Source organism: Tamandua tetradactyla, chromosome 11 (genome assembly GCF_023851605.1).
Source record: "Tamandua tetradactyla isolate mTamTet1 chromosome 11, mTamTet1.pri, whole genome shotgun sequence".
Taxonomy (NCBI): Eukaryota; Metazoa; Chordata; class Mammalia; order Pilosa; family Myrmecophagidae; genus Tamandua; species Tamandua tetradactyla.
This window is the reverse complement of record NC_135337.1, coordinates 951,491-968,746: the sequence shown is the minus strand read 5'-3', so window position 1 is coordinate 968,746 and position 17,256 is coordinate 951,491. Positions and strand designations below refer to the sequence as shown.

General features: G+C 54.1%; 1 protein-coding gene across 1 annotated transcript in view; it reads left to right on the top strand.

The window, feature by feature from the left end:
- The window catches only part of PHGDH (phosphoglycerate dehydrogenase), a 37,149-nt gene extending 24,102 nt beyond the window's left edge, over window positions 1–13,047 (top strand). The window contains exons 6-12 of the mRNA XM_077119725.1: window positions 2,933–3,065; window positions 3,546–3,694; window positions 5,282–5,434; window positions 9,029–9,173; window positions 10,549–10,679; window positions 11,651–11,888; window positions 12,756–13,047. Coding sequence (XP_076975840.1) covers window positions 2,933–3,065; window positions 3,546–3,694; window positions 5,282–5,434; window positions 9,029–9,173; window positions 10,549–10,679; window positions 11,651–11,888; window positions 12,756–12,910 — 1,104 coding nt within the window. The 3' untranslated portion in view covers window positions 12,911–13,047. The remainder of the gene's footprint in view (window positions 1–2,932; window positions 3,066–3,545; window positions 3,695–5,281; window positions 5,435–9,028; window positions 9,174–10,548; window positions 10,680–11,650; window positions 11,889–12,755) is intronic.
- Window positions 13,048–17,256: the final 4,209 nt, after the last annotated feature.

Below are 17,256 nucleotides of genomic sequence, written 5' to 3'. Positions count from 1 at the left end.
CTATCTGAGGGGTTGCCAGTGTTTAAAAGAAAGCACCTCCTGAACCTGTAAGCCTTTGGCGTGTGAACTAGTGTGCTCAGAGTTTATGGAGGACGGTGCCTTCTTATCCCAGAACTGCCACTGATGGGGTATAACCCACTGGGCTTTTTCTGCATTCCACAGGACAGGTGATGAGAAACATGCTGCTGAAGTTATACCTTATTCAGCATCATTTTCTTCTTCTTTCTCAGATTGGCTGAATGTGAAATAAAAATACGGGACCAGCTCTTCCATTATTATTTTTTCCCCATTATTATTGTTATTAGTTGGCATGAGCATGTCTGGGAATTGAACCCGGGTCTCTGGCATGGCAGGTAAGAATTCTGCCACTGAGCCACCGTTGCACCCCCACTTCTCCCATTATTTTAAAGATGACCTTTCTATTTTCCTAATTTCAAAAATAATCCATGTTCGATGTAGAAAACTTAGAAAGTACAAGAGAGCACAAAAAATGAAAAGGACATTGTTTATTTCACTACCCAGATCTAACTTGTGCTAAAGAATTATGTTGTGCGTTCTTTCTGATTGTTTTCATCTCATCCTGGGCTAATTCTTAACATTCTCCTTTCAGAGTTAAGGGGACTTCTTCTTCAAAGAATATTGAATTATTGGATGTTAGAGCCGAGAATGCCTTGAAATGACAACCCAGCTCCTGTGTTTTAGGGTTGAGGGCCCATGCCCAAAGGGGCACTGATGTGTGTTTTGACGCTCGGTTGACAGTGAACCGGGACTCACATCCGAGTCTTCTGGGTCCTGCAGGCCTTCCTGGCACAGTCTGCTGTCTGTCCTGCCGTCTTGAGGACACTGATGCTTGTGAGATTCTTGTAGCTCCTGTGTCTCTTTCCCCCCAGGCAGCGTGGCTGACGCAGACAAAACTCAGGGAACTCTGGATAGCGCTTTTCTGTCCTGGGACAACCCTTCAGGCGTTGTTGCACGCTCTGCCCAGTTCAGCTTTTAAGCACTGCCCTTGCACGGAGCTGCGGGACTGCTGCTCCTCAGGACCGTCTCTGATGCAGGAGAGGATGTTTTCGGTCCCTCCCCCTTCTCAGGGGGCCTGTGGGCCTCCCCACTGAGCCTCAAGTTCAGGGGAGTGGCTGTTCTGGTTTCCTTGCTGCCTTCCCCATGGCAGTCATTGTGTTCCCTGCTGCTGCTACCCAGGTGAAAGCAGGTCCCCACTGCACCCCCCTGCTCTTATCCCGTCCACCCCCCACTTCCGTGGTCCAGGGGTCCAGTTATTTTTCAAAGTGTGGACACCAAGAGGGCAGACCCCACGGTCAGAAGACCTGGTTTGTATCCCAGCTCTGCCAGGTTGTAGTGTCACCTTCACTCAATCATTTAACCGCTCTGTGCCTCAAGTTTCCTCACCTGTAATGCAGGGAAGGGTCTAACCCACAAATAGGAGTTAAGAGAAACACCTGACTCAGAGTACATGCTAAATAAATGTTTGCCATTATTTGCTGAATGCACCATCTCTTCCTTCTGAGCTTTGCTTTCCTGACTTTCCCTCTTCTCATCACTAATATCCAACGACCTTTGGCCAGTTTCCTTAGGTTCGTGGAGCTTTGACTCTCTTGGAGTTACCCCGCCCCCCAGGAACCCATCTTTCTTCCTTCGCAGCAGCCCCAGGGAGTTCCCCCTGCTTTGGGGGCCCTGCTTCCTCCTTGGCCGGCCTAGACCAGTGCTTCCCAGGCCCTTCCTGTTTGCACCATTAGGTGTCACTTCCCTGCGTGGTGCCTTTGTCCCCTGCCCCAGTCCCACCTGCCCTGCTGAAAAGATCTGCGTTTTGGTTATTTCTGTGTGGTCTTAGTCACCACGTCACGTCTTCTAAGACTAGATGCATTATTTCAGCTTGCTAAAGTGTCCGGAATGCAGGATACCAAGAGTGGCTTTGGCTTTTACAAAGGAGATGCATTGAGTTACAAGCTGCAATTCTAAGTCCGTGAACGTGTCCAAATGAAGGCACCAAGGAGGAGGACACCTTCTCTGAGGAAAGGCTGCCGGCACCCTGGGGTCCTCTGTCACACGCGAAGGCACATGGAGACGTCTGCTGGCCCTTCTCTCCAGAACCTCTCTGGGCATTTTCTTTCCCTTTCAGCATCTCTGTTCTGAACACTCTCTAGAAAAGTCTCTCCCTTAAAGAGGATTAAGACCCCCCTTGAATAGGTGGGGTCACATCTCCATGGAAACAACCTAATCAGGATTTTCCACCCAACGATAGGTTCTGCTGCCCACAAGATCGGATTGAAAAAGGACATAAGCTTTTCTGGGGTCCACAGCAGATTCAAGCTACACGTGCATTTTAAGCCTTTTAAAGAAATTTCTAAGAGAAAGACCATACCCTCCCTGCTGGTGTGTCATCCATGCCAACAAGACATCTCGGTCTTCTTAACCCTGCCCTGTCACCTTCATTCCTTCCTCCCTGACCTTTTCCTTGCTCTGTTTAAATGGTCAGTGCTCCTGCCTCTTGTCCGGAGCTGTGGACTGTCCAACTGTGGCTCTCTTCTCCCTGTCCCTGCTTCTCACGTGATCACCGTCCCGTAAAGGAACCTCTGCTTTCTAAGGGTTTTTCCCAGTTCCACCTTGTCCCACCCAGCCTGAGCTTCCCTTGCCTCTGTCGGTGGGTGGATCTTGGGCCCTGGAGGCAGACATCCTTTCCTTCGTTCTTGCTCTGATCCCTCCTTGTTGGCAAGCTGCTTCCCTCCTCTCTGAAGAGGAAAGAACGATACCGACTGCTTTAGATCGTTTTGGGAACGAAACGAGGTTTGCAGAAGGCTCAGGATAGAATTTGGTATACGAGAAATGCTCAGTCTTAAATATTAGCCACTGTGAATGGTAATAATAATGGTTCTAATAATGAATAATGACACTCACTCCTTCTCTCACTTCTGACTAGACTATAGGGTACGACCCCATCATTTCTCTGGAGACCTCTGCCTCCTTTGGAGTGGAGCAGCTGCCCCTGGAGGAGTTCTGGCCCCTCTGTGATTTCATCACTGTGCACACACCTCTCCTGCCCTCCACGACAGGTAGGCAGATTCTTCTCTTGGGGTTGGCCCCAGAAGCCATGCAGCAGATAAAGGTGGCTCTGTCTGGGCTAGCTGGTGACCAGCTCTGGAGAGGGGCCACCCAGGTCCTGGGGAGCATGGTGAAGCTTTGTTAGGTGGCCCTGCATAAGTCAGAGCGGGGCTCATCTAGCTGGAAATGCACAGGCATCTGCGTTAAGTTGGGGCCGTGTGTTTTTCCCGTGGCTCCCCCACCCCCCATGCATGCTTCCTGGGGTCCTGGCACCCATTCAAGAGTGTAATAACTCAGGGACATCTGGGGCTATTTCCATCCCAACCTCTCGGTCCCTATCTGGATGAGGGACTCCTGTCCTGAAGCATCTGGAAGGGAGAGAAGCGAGATCAGAGAGGCTGTTCTCAGACAGGACGATAGAGACGTCTGGTGAAGGCAGGGCCGCGAAGCCGGTGCCGTGACGGCAGTGTGATCTCTCCCTCTCTCCCCAGGCTTGCTGAATGACAGCACCTTTGCCCAGTGCAAGAGAGGGGTACGCGTGGTCAACTGCGCTCGGGGAGGCATCGTGGACGAAGGGGCCCTGCTCCGCGCCCTGCAGTCGGGCCAGTGTGCCGGAGCTGCGCTGGACGTCTTCACAGAGGTGAGTGCTGGTGCGGGGAGCAAAGCGGAGGCGAGGAGCAGGGAGGCCTCCAACAGAGGTGAGTGCTGGTGCGGGGAGCAAAGCGGAGGCGAGGAGCAGGGAGGCCCTGTGGCAGGAAAGCCTGGCGGCGGAGAGCGGGCCTTCAGCTTATCATTTCCAGCATCCACAGCACACGGGAAGCTGTGACGCGTGAGAAACTGGTAGTTTGAGGAGCCCTTGCAGAGCTCAGTATGGAGGCAACCGTGCTGAGTGCTACGGAGCCCAGGTTTTAAGTAGGGTCTAAATTCTGGCCTCAGGCTGTGCCAAGTGCTGACATATTAACTTCAGGAAGACGGGAGCTGCACAGCTGTTTGGGGGAGTTGCTGATCTGTGAGGTGAAGGACATGGGGCAGGGGTGACAACGGGGCTCAGTGCACTCAGACGGGTCCCTGTGGAAGCAGCATCCACTGGCAAGACTTTCTAACCAGAATCCCTTTCCTGGTCCCTCCTCCCCAGGGAGGGAAGGAAGCCTGGAGATAATGGTTAGAAGTCGTCCCTCTATCCTCAGCGGCTGCTCTCCCTAGGTGTCCCCGCAGGAACAGAAGCACGACCTCCACTCACCCGTTCTGCCCAACCTGCCCTCGTGTCAGACAGCGTGGGCAAGAGTGCATTTCAGTGAAGTCCTGCTCCTAGCATTGGAGCTTCTCTGGCCTCTCTTGGGACAGAGCATGGACTTTGATTAGGCAGTCAGGGTCTGCTTGTCACTAGCTATGGCCTGGGCAAGCCCCTGGCCTCTGAGCCCCCATAGCTCATGTGCTGTTCCATGCCCTGGCTGGCAGTGCATTTTGATTTGCCCTCCTGGTCGTCTTCTCGTCTCGATTGTAAAGCTCCTGGAAGACAGACACGCACGGCTCTTTATTCTAGTACCGTCCTCCCTCACACAGCACTTTTCCCTGGAAGTTACCCTCTCTGGCATCCTCAGCTCTTGCTTCTATGTGGTCAGGACTCATCGGCCTACATGGTCAGAGTTGAGTGGGATTCAACAAAGCTCCAGAGAGGGGGACCAGGAAAGGAGGGACTCCAGCAGCATTCCCAAGGGCAGTGCCTTCTGCTCAGTGAGCCAAAGGGGCAAAGGGACACTGAAAGGTGGGTGGAGGTGCCACAGGTAGGCAGCCTGTCGGTGCAGAGGCCTGGCCGAGTGCTTCTCAAGACCAGCACCGTTTCCAGTTTTATTTTCAGAATCTAGTGAGGCAGGAAAGAAAAACACCACCAATCATATAATAGCATGTGAGAACCTCCTGCATTAAAGGCACGTAATCTCCACAATAAAGCTGTGAGGTAGGTAGTATTAGCCCTGTTGTGGGTGGCAAAACAGAGGCTCAGAGAGATCCAGGTTCTCCAAAGGCACGTGGATGGCAAGTGGTGGAAGTGAGATTCGAATCCAGTCCGTGGTTTCTGCTCTCTGCACTGCTGTGGTGGGACATCCAAGGGTTATGGAGCCAGCGCTCCTGCCTTCCTCCCCCCCAACTCCTTTGAAGCCCGGGGGGCGGCCTGAGGAGCTGTGGTCAGGGCAGAGCAGCCAACCCGGAGGGTGTCTCTATCTGGCAGGAGCCACCGCAGGACCGAGCCCTGGTCAGCCACTGCAATGTCATCAGCTGCCCCCACCTGGGCGCCAGTACCCAGGAAGCCCAGAGCCGCTGCGGGAAGGAAATCGCCGTCCAGTTCGTCGACATGGTGAAGGGGAAATCCCTGGCGGGAGTTGTAAGTATCAGCCCCAGATGAGAGAGGACCGTGAGGTGGGCCTTGTGGTGGGGATGGTGGCCGCCTGGCTGAGTAGTGTTACGGTGAACAGATTCACCCCTGGGAGCTGAAGATAAGAGGGTGGCACAGAGTCAGCCCTGTTCTAGCTCCCGCCGTGATACCGGACGCCGAGCAGCAGGGAGCTGCCCGATTAGCCTGCTGTACTCCAGTCTCACCACACAGATTGTGGCTGTGCCCAGCCTCTAGAGAAAGGCTCCTTTGTCCTCCACCTGGGAAGGGAGGAGCATTGCTCAGTAACTGCTGGACGCTGTGGGTTGGGGGCAGGCTGTGGAAACTTCCCCAAGCTCTCCTTGTGAACTTCCCAGAGCCCTCCTTTCATCATGCCCGTCTTAGGGCCCTGGCCAAGGTCTCACTGTGCTCTCCCACCTCCCGATAGGAGCCCTTCCCACCAGCTGGCCTCCTTACTTTTCCAAATCATGGCATAGTATTCCCACTTCTTCTCTTTGCCCATATTGGGCCCTTCCTGGTGTGTCCTCATTCAGCAACTTTAAACTGACTTATGCTTCAGGCCTTTCTCATTCATTCTTTAGAGATTTCCAAAACTTTCAGTGGCCACCAGAAACTCGGCCTAGCCCTGTGGAAACACGGATAAGAAAGAATAAGTCACAACCCTCCTTCAAGGGACTCACCACTGCTTGCTTGATGTTTCTAGTTCCCTCACAATCCCTTTGGCAACAAAAACCACATTTTATCTCATTATTAAGGTTTTATCTTGTTTCTAACTGAATTCTAAGTTCTGTCAGGACTACAAGCCATGGCTTAAGCTTCTCTGCAGTTCATGTGTCACTTGACCCACGGTTTGGCCCAGAACATTTCATCGCTAAGCTCAGTGAGTCAGCGAATGGGCTGAGGATCTCCTGACCTTCCTGGTGACCCTCAGCACAGGGGCTTTGGCTGGTGAGGACAAAAGTGTGGTGGTAGCAACCCAGGATGTTTATTCCTCCCTCCCACCACTGGCCAGTGCTCCAGGATGTCCTGCCCTCTCTGTCCTGAGGAAGGAAAGGAGCCAGCTCTGCCCTGCACACCTACGCACTGCATTCCACCTGCCTGAAGTCAGGAGGCCCCTGTGAGGATGGCATTCACAGGTGCTGCAGGCCGACCCGAGAGCCCGGTGGCCAAGCTTGGTGGCCGCCCATAGGTTTCTCAGGACAGGGCGCACACACCTCCTCACTCGTCTTGCACTTTGTAGGCTTCTGATCAGTCACATTCCTTCCAGGTGACACCGACAGGAACCCAGGCTGCTGTTTGGTTCCCTGACCCTGCTTTCTCTTTTCAGCTGTTGATTGTTGTCCTTGTGAGTTATTACCATTTGTATTAGGTAGCGATGGCCTTCCTAGGGCTTCTCCGGGGAGGAACTCCTTAATACAGATTCCTTCAAATGGAACCATAAAATTTCCCCATCTCATTTAGGAGATACAATCTCTTGGTAAAATAGCCAAACTTAGCCAAATTTAACTCTCCACGCAAAGCCACTGACAGTTTCAGAGAAGATATTTATCAGGAAAGACTTTTAAAAAAATCACCTGGCATCTCCCTCTCCAATTCTCTGCTGCTTCCTCTTCCAGCTCACTTCTGTTCTAACCTTAGACACAGAGTAATGGTAGCGTCAGCTTGGTGTTCGGAGGTGCCTGGCTCTTCCTAGGAGCCCTCCAGCTCAGCTTCTAGAGAGGCTTCTAAGCCTCCTTTTGTCACGCAGACCTGCAAAGAGCATCTCCTCTGGGTTGGGCTCTGCAGGCCACATAGGGACAGGGAGAAATGAGGCCGGCACCTGCCTTCTGAGGTTTCACAACCCAGACCCTTTTTTCCTACGTGCTCTGGGCTCTGAGCCCAGCGGCTGTTTGGCTGTTGATTCCCAGGTGCTCCAGCTCTGCATTCAGCGGCAGATCTTCTGTTCCACCTCCCAGCTCACTGCCCTTCCCTTCTGTTGTCTGGACCCCTTCCCACCCAGAAGGCTCCCGTGTGAACAGCCCAGCCTGCTGGGTGGTTGTTTTTAGTGCCAAGATTCTCTCTGTCTCTCAATTCCCTGCCAGTTCTATCTTTGTGAACCAAGGAATAGAAACATCCACATTTTCATTACATCTTGTCATTGCCTGTTTGATTTACATAAAAACCTAGGTTTCTAATTAAATCCTTCTTAGTTCTCTTTACAAGTTGGCTTAATAAAAGGGACCAAATACCTAACTCAGAATCAGACCATCTTGAACTATGAATAGCAGTTTGGGCCGAGAAACAGGCTGGCTTGGTTATCAGGCCCCTGCTGGAAACCCAGCTGGCCAGGCCCTGGACTCAGAACTTTAGGAGGACCTGCAGCGCCTGTCCCCTGCAACTCCTGTCCCCTGCAGAGCCTGTCCCCTGCAGCTCCTGTCCCCTGCAGCTCCTGTCCCCTGCAGAGCCTGTCCCCTGCAGCTCCTGTCCCCTGCAGAGCCTGTCCCCTGCAGCTCCTGTCCCCTGCAGAGCCTGTCCCCTGCAGCACCTATCCCCTGCAGAGCCTGTCCCTGCAGCGCCTATCCCCTGCAGCTCCTGTCCCCTGCAAAGCCTGTCCCTGCAGCTCCTGTCCCCTGCAGAGCCTGTCCCTTGCAGCTCCTGTCCCCTGCAGAGCCTGTCCCCTGCAGCTCCTGTCCCCTGCAGAGCTTGTCCCTGCAGCGCCTGTCCCCTGCAGCTCCTGTCCCCTACAGAGCCTGTCCCTGCAGCGCATGTCCCCTGCAGCTCCCCAGCGTGCCTTGTGGACCTCACATGGGTTGGTGTTTGAAGCACAGTACCATCAACAAAAGCATCTGAAACCAGCTTTATAAATTGTCATCATGTTTGGGACAGTATAAACATTTTTCTCTTCACTGTTTTAACATAATTGTATTGTACTGTCCATTTCTGAGTTTTTATATTCAGTCCTGTTGCACAATCTGTGTCCCTTCAGCTCCAATTACCCAGTATCTTGCCCTATTTCTATGTCCTGATGGTCTCTGTTACCAATGAAATATTCCAAGTTTATTCACTAATGTCAGTTCATATCAGTGAGACCATACAGTATTTGTCCTTTTGGGGGCAGTGTAAACATTTTTAAAGATCAAGATAGAAGATAAAAATAAGGGCAAATTAGGAATGCCGTCCTAGAGACACCCACCGCTATACATGCCCAGGTAATTCATGACTCCCAAACATTTTCTATCGAAGATCCACTTTCTTGTACTGTTCAGACCCTTCCCCAGAGCAGAAAAGCAATTCCATGAGGTGAGGCCGGACCTGCACAGTTCAAGGGAGGGGAAATGTCTTTTATCCCCTCTGGCAACTTTGGGTGGTCCTGGCCTTTGGTGTCCATTCCTGGCTCCAGCTCTCCTCATCTAGAAGGTAAGTCACTGTCCTGCTGGTGGCTAATGGAAGTTGTCACCCACCGGACACCCAAAGCAAGGGTGGTCCCGTGCCTTCTCTCCACGTGGAGCCGGGTCTCAGCAACAAGACCGTGGTTTGGGGCTCGAGTGGGGTGTGCATGCCCCTGGCTGGGGTCCGACCGCAGCCCTGCACCCCGTTTCTCCTCAGGTGAACTCCCAGGCCCTTTCCAGCGCCTTCTCTCTGCACACCAAGCCGTGGCTGGGTCTGGCAGAAGCCCTGGGAACGCTGATGCGAACCTGGGCTGGGTCCCTCAAAGGAACCATCGAAGGAACCATCCGGGTGGTCACGCAGGGTGAGGCCAGACGCTGCCCACTGCCCAGGATGGGCTGGGGATGTGGAGGGAGGGGGAGCGGGGCGCGGGCTCTGCACCCGGCTAGGTGCTCCTATGGCAGGTGAGAGACTTGGATTCCCGTCCCCCTCCCTGAGCATAGCTCACTTCCTCCTGTGAGGGGTGCGGGGTGGGGGCAGGGGGCTCCAATAAGACGAATGAGACCACTGAACCCTAGTTGAGGAATTAAAATCTAAATCTGAGGTCACTGGGAAAATGCATTGACTTTTTGCACATTGTGTTAATGCAATATCGTAAAGATGCACGTGGTCTGGGTGTAAGAGATGCCTGCACAAGAGGGGAGCGGAAGGGAGCTGGTGGAGGAAGCAATGGGACATTTGGCTCTGGTTTTGAGCTTGTCACTGCTCTGTGACTTCCCTCCTCTGAGCCTTGGTTTCTTTGTGGGGACAGTGAGATTCAGGGGGCAGAGGTACCAGATAAGCTTACAAAATTCTGTATGCTGTTTGGCGGGGTCACATTTCATTGTTTTTCCACGTGACTGTCCTATGACTGCAGCACCATTTGTTGAATTTTTGTTTGTTCGTTTTGCTTGCTTGGTTTTTGGGGAAGTGCATGGGCCGGGAATCGAACCCCGGTCTCCCGCATGGCAGGTGAGAATTCTATCACTGAGCCACCTTTGCCCCCACTGTGGGGACATTTTGTACTCCCCCACCTGTTAAGCTGGGCCCTCAGGTGAGCTGAAGTTCCCTGGGACCCTGGACCCTTTGTGATGACCAACAGTATGCAAATGCGGCCAAGAGACTTGGCCCCCAGTGACTGCTGAGCACTGACACGCCTCGGGGATGTGGGGGCAGGGGGGTGGGCCCCAGAAGCATGGACAGCACCAGAGGAGCATGCAGGGAGCCCACTGCCCAGTGTGTGCCCAGGCCCCAGAGGAAACAAGGCGGAGCCCTTTCAGACCCGGACGCGGGAATCCGGGCCTCCGAGGGGGGCAGCTGCTTGCTTCCCTTGCACCTTCTGCTTCCATTTCCTGATGCCGGCAAGGGGCTGAGCTCCAGGTGGACCTGGGAGTAGGAAATTCCTCGAGTGCCCCAGGGAGAATGACAGGCAGGCCAGTGTGGCCAGGACGGTGGGTGCCAGACTGAGTTGTGGAGAGGAGTTGCCCAGGCTGGGTTAGAGGGTCCTGGGTTTCCCCAATTGCGCCACCTCTAGAGTGCTTTAAGCCCTTTGGAGAGGAAGCGAGTGCCCTGGGCAGGCTGGGTGTGGGGCCTCTGGGCAGCGAGCAAGCCACAGCTGAGGGGTATGTGCCAGTGGCCTCTCCCCGCCCCTCTGATGCTCGGTGCACAGGGACCTTATGCTGGCTTCTCTCGGTCCCCAGGAACATCCCTGAAGGACGCTGCGAGCTGCCTGAGCCCCGCAGTCATGGTCGGCCTCTTGAGAGGAGGATCCGGTCAGGCGAATGTGAACTTGGTGAACGCGAAGTTGCTGGCGAAAGAGGCCGGGCTTGATGTGCGTCCCCCGCCCCTGCCCTCCCCACCACCCTTCCCTCTTTCCCTGCTCCACTTTCAGAGTGCCTTTTCAGAGCACGTTTGCAACCCTGCTCTCTGAGTACGAGGCCTGGGTTCAAGTTCTGCCTTTGACACTGTCTGTCTCTGTGAGGGGTAGTCACCTGCAAAACAAAGAACTGCCAGCTCTGTGTGTCGCTGTGTCCCTGAAATGAAATGGTGCACATGGAAGTGCTTTGTGAGCCTTCAGTGTTCTGCGAATGGGAGATGCTAGGAGCACCCCCATTTTGCAGACGAGGAAAAGGGCAGACTGGGCAGCGTCTGACTCTTCATCCACTGCTCTTTTTTACTTCAGCCACAGCACTTCTATGGCTTGCAAACCACAGGGCTCTCTGATGCTCCTCTCCTCGCTGCTTTTCTCTGGGATCTTCACCTCTGGTTCCTTTTTAGATCAGAGTTTGTGTTTCTCAGCCAGTGGGAGCTGACGGAAGCAACAGACTGTAGAGCGTCAGAGAGCAACCACCTCCCCCCCCCGATTCCCAAACTTTTCCCACCTCTCCCACCTCCCAGCCAGACTGCTCATTCTGTTCTATGCAGGAAGCAGGAAGTCAGAGCAAGGAGGGACCAGGCTGGGTCAGCCTGCATGGTGGTCCTCCTTCCAGTCCTTTCCTGCCTCTTTGTCCTCCCTTCAGGGATGCCATCACCTCTCCCACCTCCCAGCCAGACTGCTCGTTCTGTTCTATGCAGGAAGCAGGAAGTCAGAGCAAGGAGGGACCAGGCTGGGTCAGCCTGCATGGTGGTCCTCCTTCCAGTCCTTTCCTGCCTCTTTGTCCTCCCTTCAGGGATGCCATCACCTGTCCCAGCCCCCAGCTGCTCAGCGCATGGTTCCGAGTGACTGGGCACCTGGACCGAGGGAGAGGGTCCATGTGCAGCAGCCGGGAGGGGTGACCGTGCCTTGCTGCCTCCTCTCCACAGGTGGCCACCTCCCACGGCCCAGCGGCGCCCGGGGAGCAGGGCTGCAAAGACTGCCTCCTCACCGTGGCTCTGGCCGGCACCTCCTACGAAGCTTCGGGCCTGGTCCAGGGCAGTACACCTCTGCTGCAGACACTCAACGGCGCCGTCTTCAGGCCCGAAGTGCCGCTCCGCAGAGGTCTGCCCCTGCTCGTGTTCCGGGCTCTGCCCTCCAGCCCTGACTTGCTGCCCACCGTAATTGGTGAGGAGGGGCCTGTGCGGGGGGAGCCGGGCTGGTTCTGCCCCAGGGTTAGGCCTCCCAGATCTTCTGTTTCCATCGGCCCCTTGTCGTGCCTCGGGACATCTCCGTCATGCCAGCTTCCAGACCAGGCGGGTGAACTCTGAGTTCGGGGAGGGAAAGTGCCTCCTGTGAGGTGTCAGAGCAGTGTGTGGCAGGGCTGGGACCAGAGCCCCTGCGAGCCCCCCAGTCTTGTCACGTTAAGCGCACTGTTTTTGTTTTCTTTCTTTATTAGAGAACTTGTGGGTTTAGAGAACAATCCATTAAGATACAGGATTCCCCGAACCTGCAGAGAACCGTCTCCCAGGAGCTCAGAGCCCATGAGTGCAGGTTTCCCTCACTGGGCTGCCAGCCTTGGCAGCCTGACCCCAGCACAGCCTGTCACACTGTCCCTTCCAGGGGTCGTGGGCTCCCTGCTTTCCTGCCTGTGGTCTGGGCCACTGGAGGCTTTGAAGCACTTCCAGGTTTGGCAGAGGTGTCTTACCCAGCTGTCCGAGGGCCTCAGTTCACCCTCCTTGGCAGATGCCCAGAGGAACTCTTCCCCGCTTTTCTCCTTTGCTTTTAAAGTTAAGAGATAGCTTTACTTCTTTGTAGCTGGGTCTTCTCTTCCCTCTTGCCCAATAGTCAGGATGTTCCCAGCGTCTCTGACATAGTGAGAGAGGCTGCATACATAACCTGTTGTTCCCTCCGTCTCTGAGGTCTTCAGTTCTCAGAGCATCATCCCCCCAGGCAGCTTTGATTATAGAAACCCACGGCTCCTTAGTCCATTCCTTGCCCGTGCTCCGTCATCCCCTTGCCCTCTGCCAATCAGGGGTTTCTTCTCCTCCCCAGGCCTCCTCGCAGAAGTGGGCGTGCAGATGCTGTCCTACCAGGTCTCGGTGGAGTCGGACGGGCTGCCCTGGCACGTCATGGGAATCTCCTCTCTGCTGCCCAGCCTGGAGGCATGGAAGCCGCACGTGACCGAAGCCTTCCAGTTCTGCTTCTAACCTCGGAGTTCCTTGTTCTGTGGAAACCTTACCGCTGTGAACAACAGGGAGCGGAGACCCGCTTGCCCGGGCTGATGCTCCTTTCGTCTGACCCCTGTAGTGCAGCGGTCACCGTCTAATAAAGAGGCTGTCCTAAGGCTCCGAGGCCACTTGCCGTTACTCTGCAGAGCCACCAGGGGGCAGCCGCGGGGCCAGGGTTTGGCCCCAGGAGTGGAGGTGGTGCAGAGAGGCTGGGCTTGCGGACGGGGGGTGAGTGCTTGGTGGATTACCCCACCGTCTCTTCAGGTTCATTCAGGAGCCAAGCTTAGGGCAGTGCAGGTTCCTGCGGCGCCTCCCACCTGGCACGCGTCTGAGTAAGGGCAATGCAACAAACACGGACAGCAGCACTGCCGACTACACACACCTTCTTTCCTTCCACCCTTCTCGGGACGGCTACTATGTGCCAGTTTCTAGAATAGTCGGGTGGATCCTGAGTTGAGGGGCAGGGAAAGGGCCCTGTCTGAGGCCAGGTGCTTGGTGTCAGGACGGCTGAAACCCAGCGCCCGGGCCCGGGGAAGTCTGTCTCGAGGGACGGGCCGGGCTGTGGTGAGAGGCGTGTGTAAAATTCTGGGATCCACAGGGGGGATTTGAGCTGAGGATGGGGGTGTCTCAAAAGACGTTTGGGGTGGCCCCGGTGGTGCACTGGCAGAGTCCTCGCCTACATGCCGGAGACCCGGGTTCGATTCCCAGTGCCTGCCCGTGCAAAAAACAGGGAGGGGTGGTGGAGGATGGAAAGTTATTTGGTGAGTTCACAAAATGAGTTCAGTGTGAGTGGGGTGGTGTGTTTGTCGATATGAAAGAACAAAGATGATTTTTATGGGAAATAGGGCAGACGGGCGTCCTCTCACCCAAAGTGTTTGACCCCTCGAGGGACTTTGCATGCTCCGTCTCAATCCTGCGCCCTGTGACAGCATCCTTAGCACCCGCGTGGGCTGAGAAGGCTGGACGCAGAGCAGGTCGCTCGAGCAGGTAAGACAGGCATGGACCCACCACTGGGGTCTCCTCAGCTCGGCGACGGAACAAAGCGTGGCGGAACGGTGGCAGCCCCCCACTGGGCTGGGCTCGGCGACTGGGTGTGCCATGGCCTGGCCCCCGCGGGCATCGGCGGGGACGGCAAGGCCGGCCTGGCTGCTTCGGCCGCTCTGTGACCTTGGACACAGTACCCACTTCCCCCAAGCCTGTATCCTTGCAGGTGAGAGAGATGATGACCCCTCTCAGAGCTGCAGTGGGGATTAGACAGGTGATTCATGGAGAGTGTCCAAGGCACTCGACGAATGCTGGTTTCCTCAGCCCTTCGAGAATATGAGAACTGGCTTCAGTCCCTTAGAAAACCATGAACCAGACAGCTTTCCACTTGCCCTCGTCACAGTGGTCAGTCAGAGCTGGACACTGGCTGGGCCGAGGTCAGACACCCACCTCCTGCTCCTGCAGAGATGATCTGCCTCACATGGCATTGGAGTGAGAGGGTCAGAGCTGGACACTGGCTGGGCCAAGGTCAGACACCCACCTCCTGCTCCTGCAGAGATGATATGCCTCACATGGCATTGGAGTGAGAGGGTCGCTTGAGCCCATTGAAAAACAGGCTTCAATGGATGGCGTGTCTTCCTAAGAAAAACTAAGCTCATTTTCAAACACCTTCCTCAAAAAATCCATGAACACACCCCATCCTGTGCTAGGGAGGCGTTTTCTCCAATGGCCAGAGGTAATTGCAGTAAGTGGAAAGAACAATTTCCAAATCCCAAGATTATGTGAGTATCTCAAAATATATTTTAGACAAAGGTCACCTAAGAGGGCATGAGACAGTTTCATTGTATCACCCTATCCTCTGGCTGTCCGCGTAAACTTTCCAAATTGAAAGGTGAAGTTACTTTTAAAAGCCAACTGCGGCTGCAGGAAGGTTACTGTTAACTCCTTTTGGTTCCTCCATGGCTTATGGCATCTCTGACTTGAGAGTGGGATTTCGTTCTTGTTTGTGCAATCTGGTGTGGTTACATTCCTGTGTCAGCCTGGCCAGGTTATAGTGTCCAGTTATTTGGTCAAGCAAGCACTGCCTGATTGTTACAGTGAGAATATTTCATGGATTGAAATCATCAGTACATTGGTTGCATCTGCAATCAACGCGGGGAGGCGATGTATGGGCCGGGAATCGAACCTGGGTCTCCGGCATGGCGGGTGAGAATTCTACCACTGGACTACCTGTGTGCCCTTCTCCATTTCTGGTTTTTTTGCTTGCTTGTTTGTTTTTTTTGCTTTTTGTTTGCATGGGCAGGCAGCAGGAATCAAACCCAGGTCTCCAACATGGCAGGTGAGAACTCTGCCACTGAGCCACCATCGCACCGCCCTCCACATCTGTTTTAATATAAAATGTTGAGTATTCTCACTTGAGATGAGTATAACATGGTTCCATGCCCTTGCCTTAATCACTCCATCCCTTTTACTGCTCTAGGTCACTGTGGGTGATTTTTTAAACTAAGCTTTTTATCTGAATGGCTTCATCAGAACCCAGGAGGAAGCGGTGGCAGGGCAGTTGGATGCGTATTCCGTCCTGTGCTGGCCTGATACTCGGGGAGGGCTTTGTGCAGAGCAGGTAGCAGCCTGGCGAGGTGGAGTTCAGAGCTGCCAGAGGAAGGTCTAGGGCTCAGCACAGAAGCTGGTGAGGAAGAGGCGTTGATGAGGTAAGGAGCCTCTCCATGTAACTGTTGACCGCGGTCGGCGCTGTCCTTCGTGTCCTGTGATGGAACCAGCTAGCACTCAGCTGGTCCGCGCTGGTCTCTGACTGGCCAGCACCCTGGTATCCTGGTTGTTGAATCGCCCCTTTGTTGTGCCCCCAACTCCCCTGGCAGAGTCAAGGCTGGCTCCAGCATTGAATGATGTATGGAAAGCTCTGGTTGCCAAAGCTGGTGGAGGCGATACCTGGATGAGCAGAGGCAGATCTCAGCATGGAGACTCCACAGTAAACTCCTCTGTGGGTGGGTGGCAAGGCTTAAAGCCTGTCACTGCAAGAGCTCAAGGTGAAAACGATGGGGCTTTTCTCCCATGAATGCAATCACCATCCCAGAGATTTTAGGAAAGGCTTATCTTACCCTGCCAGGGACGGCAACCAAATTGAGGAAGTCCAGACAGCTTGCCAAGAAGTCGGCAGCAGATGGGCTATTGTGCAGCTGTAAGAAGAAATGAAGTCCTGATGCTTGTGACAATGTGGATGAACCTTGAGGACCTGCTGAGTGAAATAAGTCAGACGCAAAGGACAAATATTGTATGCCCCACTACCATGAACAAAGTGTAACTGGCAAGTTCATGGTGTTGACATCTAGGACGTAGGGCATCAGAAGGTAGAATGAGGGCAGAGGATGGGTTGCTGGTGCTTAGTTTGCACAGAATATGTGATAAGGTTGATTGGAAATGGATGGAGGTGATGGGAGCCCATTATAATCAGTGTCACTCATAGCGATGATATGTGGGTGCGATTGCGGTTGAAAAGCAAAGTTTAGGGTCTGGTGTATGTCACTAGAAGGAAAGCCAGAGGATGAACGTGGGACTGTGTAACATAAGGAACCCTCTTTAGGATGAAAATGTTTCAGAATAGATTGTGGTGATGTATGCACAACTCTGAACATACCAGAAGACAGTGACTGCACACTTTAAAGGGGTCGTATGCTATGTGAATTTACCTCAATAAAACCACTGAAAAAAAAAAAGCAGGCAGCAGAGTGGTAGCCAAATTAGGCTGCTAAACGCAGCTGCAGCTGGTGTGACGGGATTTCAGCAGGCACCCCGAGGCGGGCGGAGGAGAGAGCCAGCGGATGCTGGATTAGCTGCTCACATTGGGATTTAGCTCAGGTTTGCAGGTGCCTGTTAGGACATGAACAGCCTTGCCCAAAACAGTGAAGTGGGCGGGCCCCTTATTACCAGGTGCCCAATATCCACGTGTCCCTAAGACCCCCCCCCCCAGCGAGGCCGCCCTAAAGGAAACGGATGAGGGCAGTTTCGTCTCCTGCCTTCTGCTCCCAACCCTCTTCCCAGGCCAGTCCCCTCCTGCCCTAACTGTCGTGGCTTTACGAGAGGACTCTGGAAAAAGTAGTGCCCTCACTCAACGGGGGAGAAGCAGCAATCCTCTAATGGGAAATTTTCTCGCCAGGTCACAAAGCGGTTTTTGGCTGGAGGGACCAAAACCTTAAAAGTCTGTTAAACTCGGTCCTGTACTTATTGGTCCAGAAAAGAATGGCAAGGAAAATGATCAGGAAAGTATGAGCTACGGTTCCTAACCTCTCCAGCCTCCGTCTGCTGGGCCTTCACCGGAACCGCCT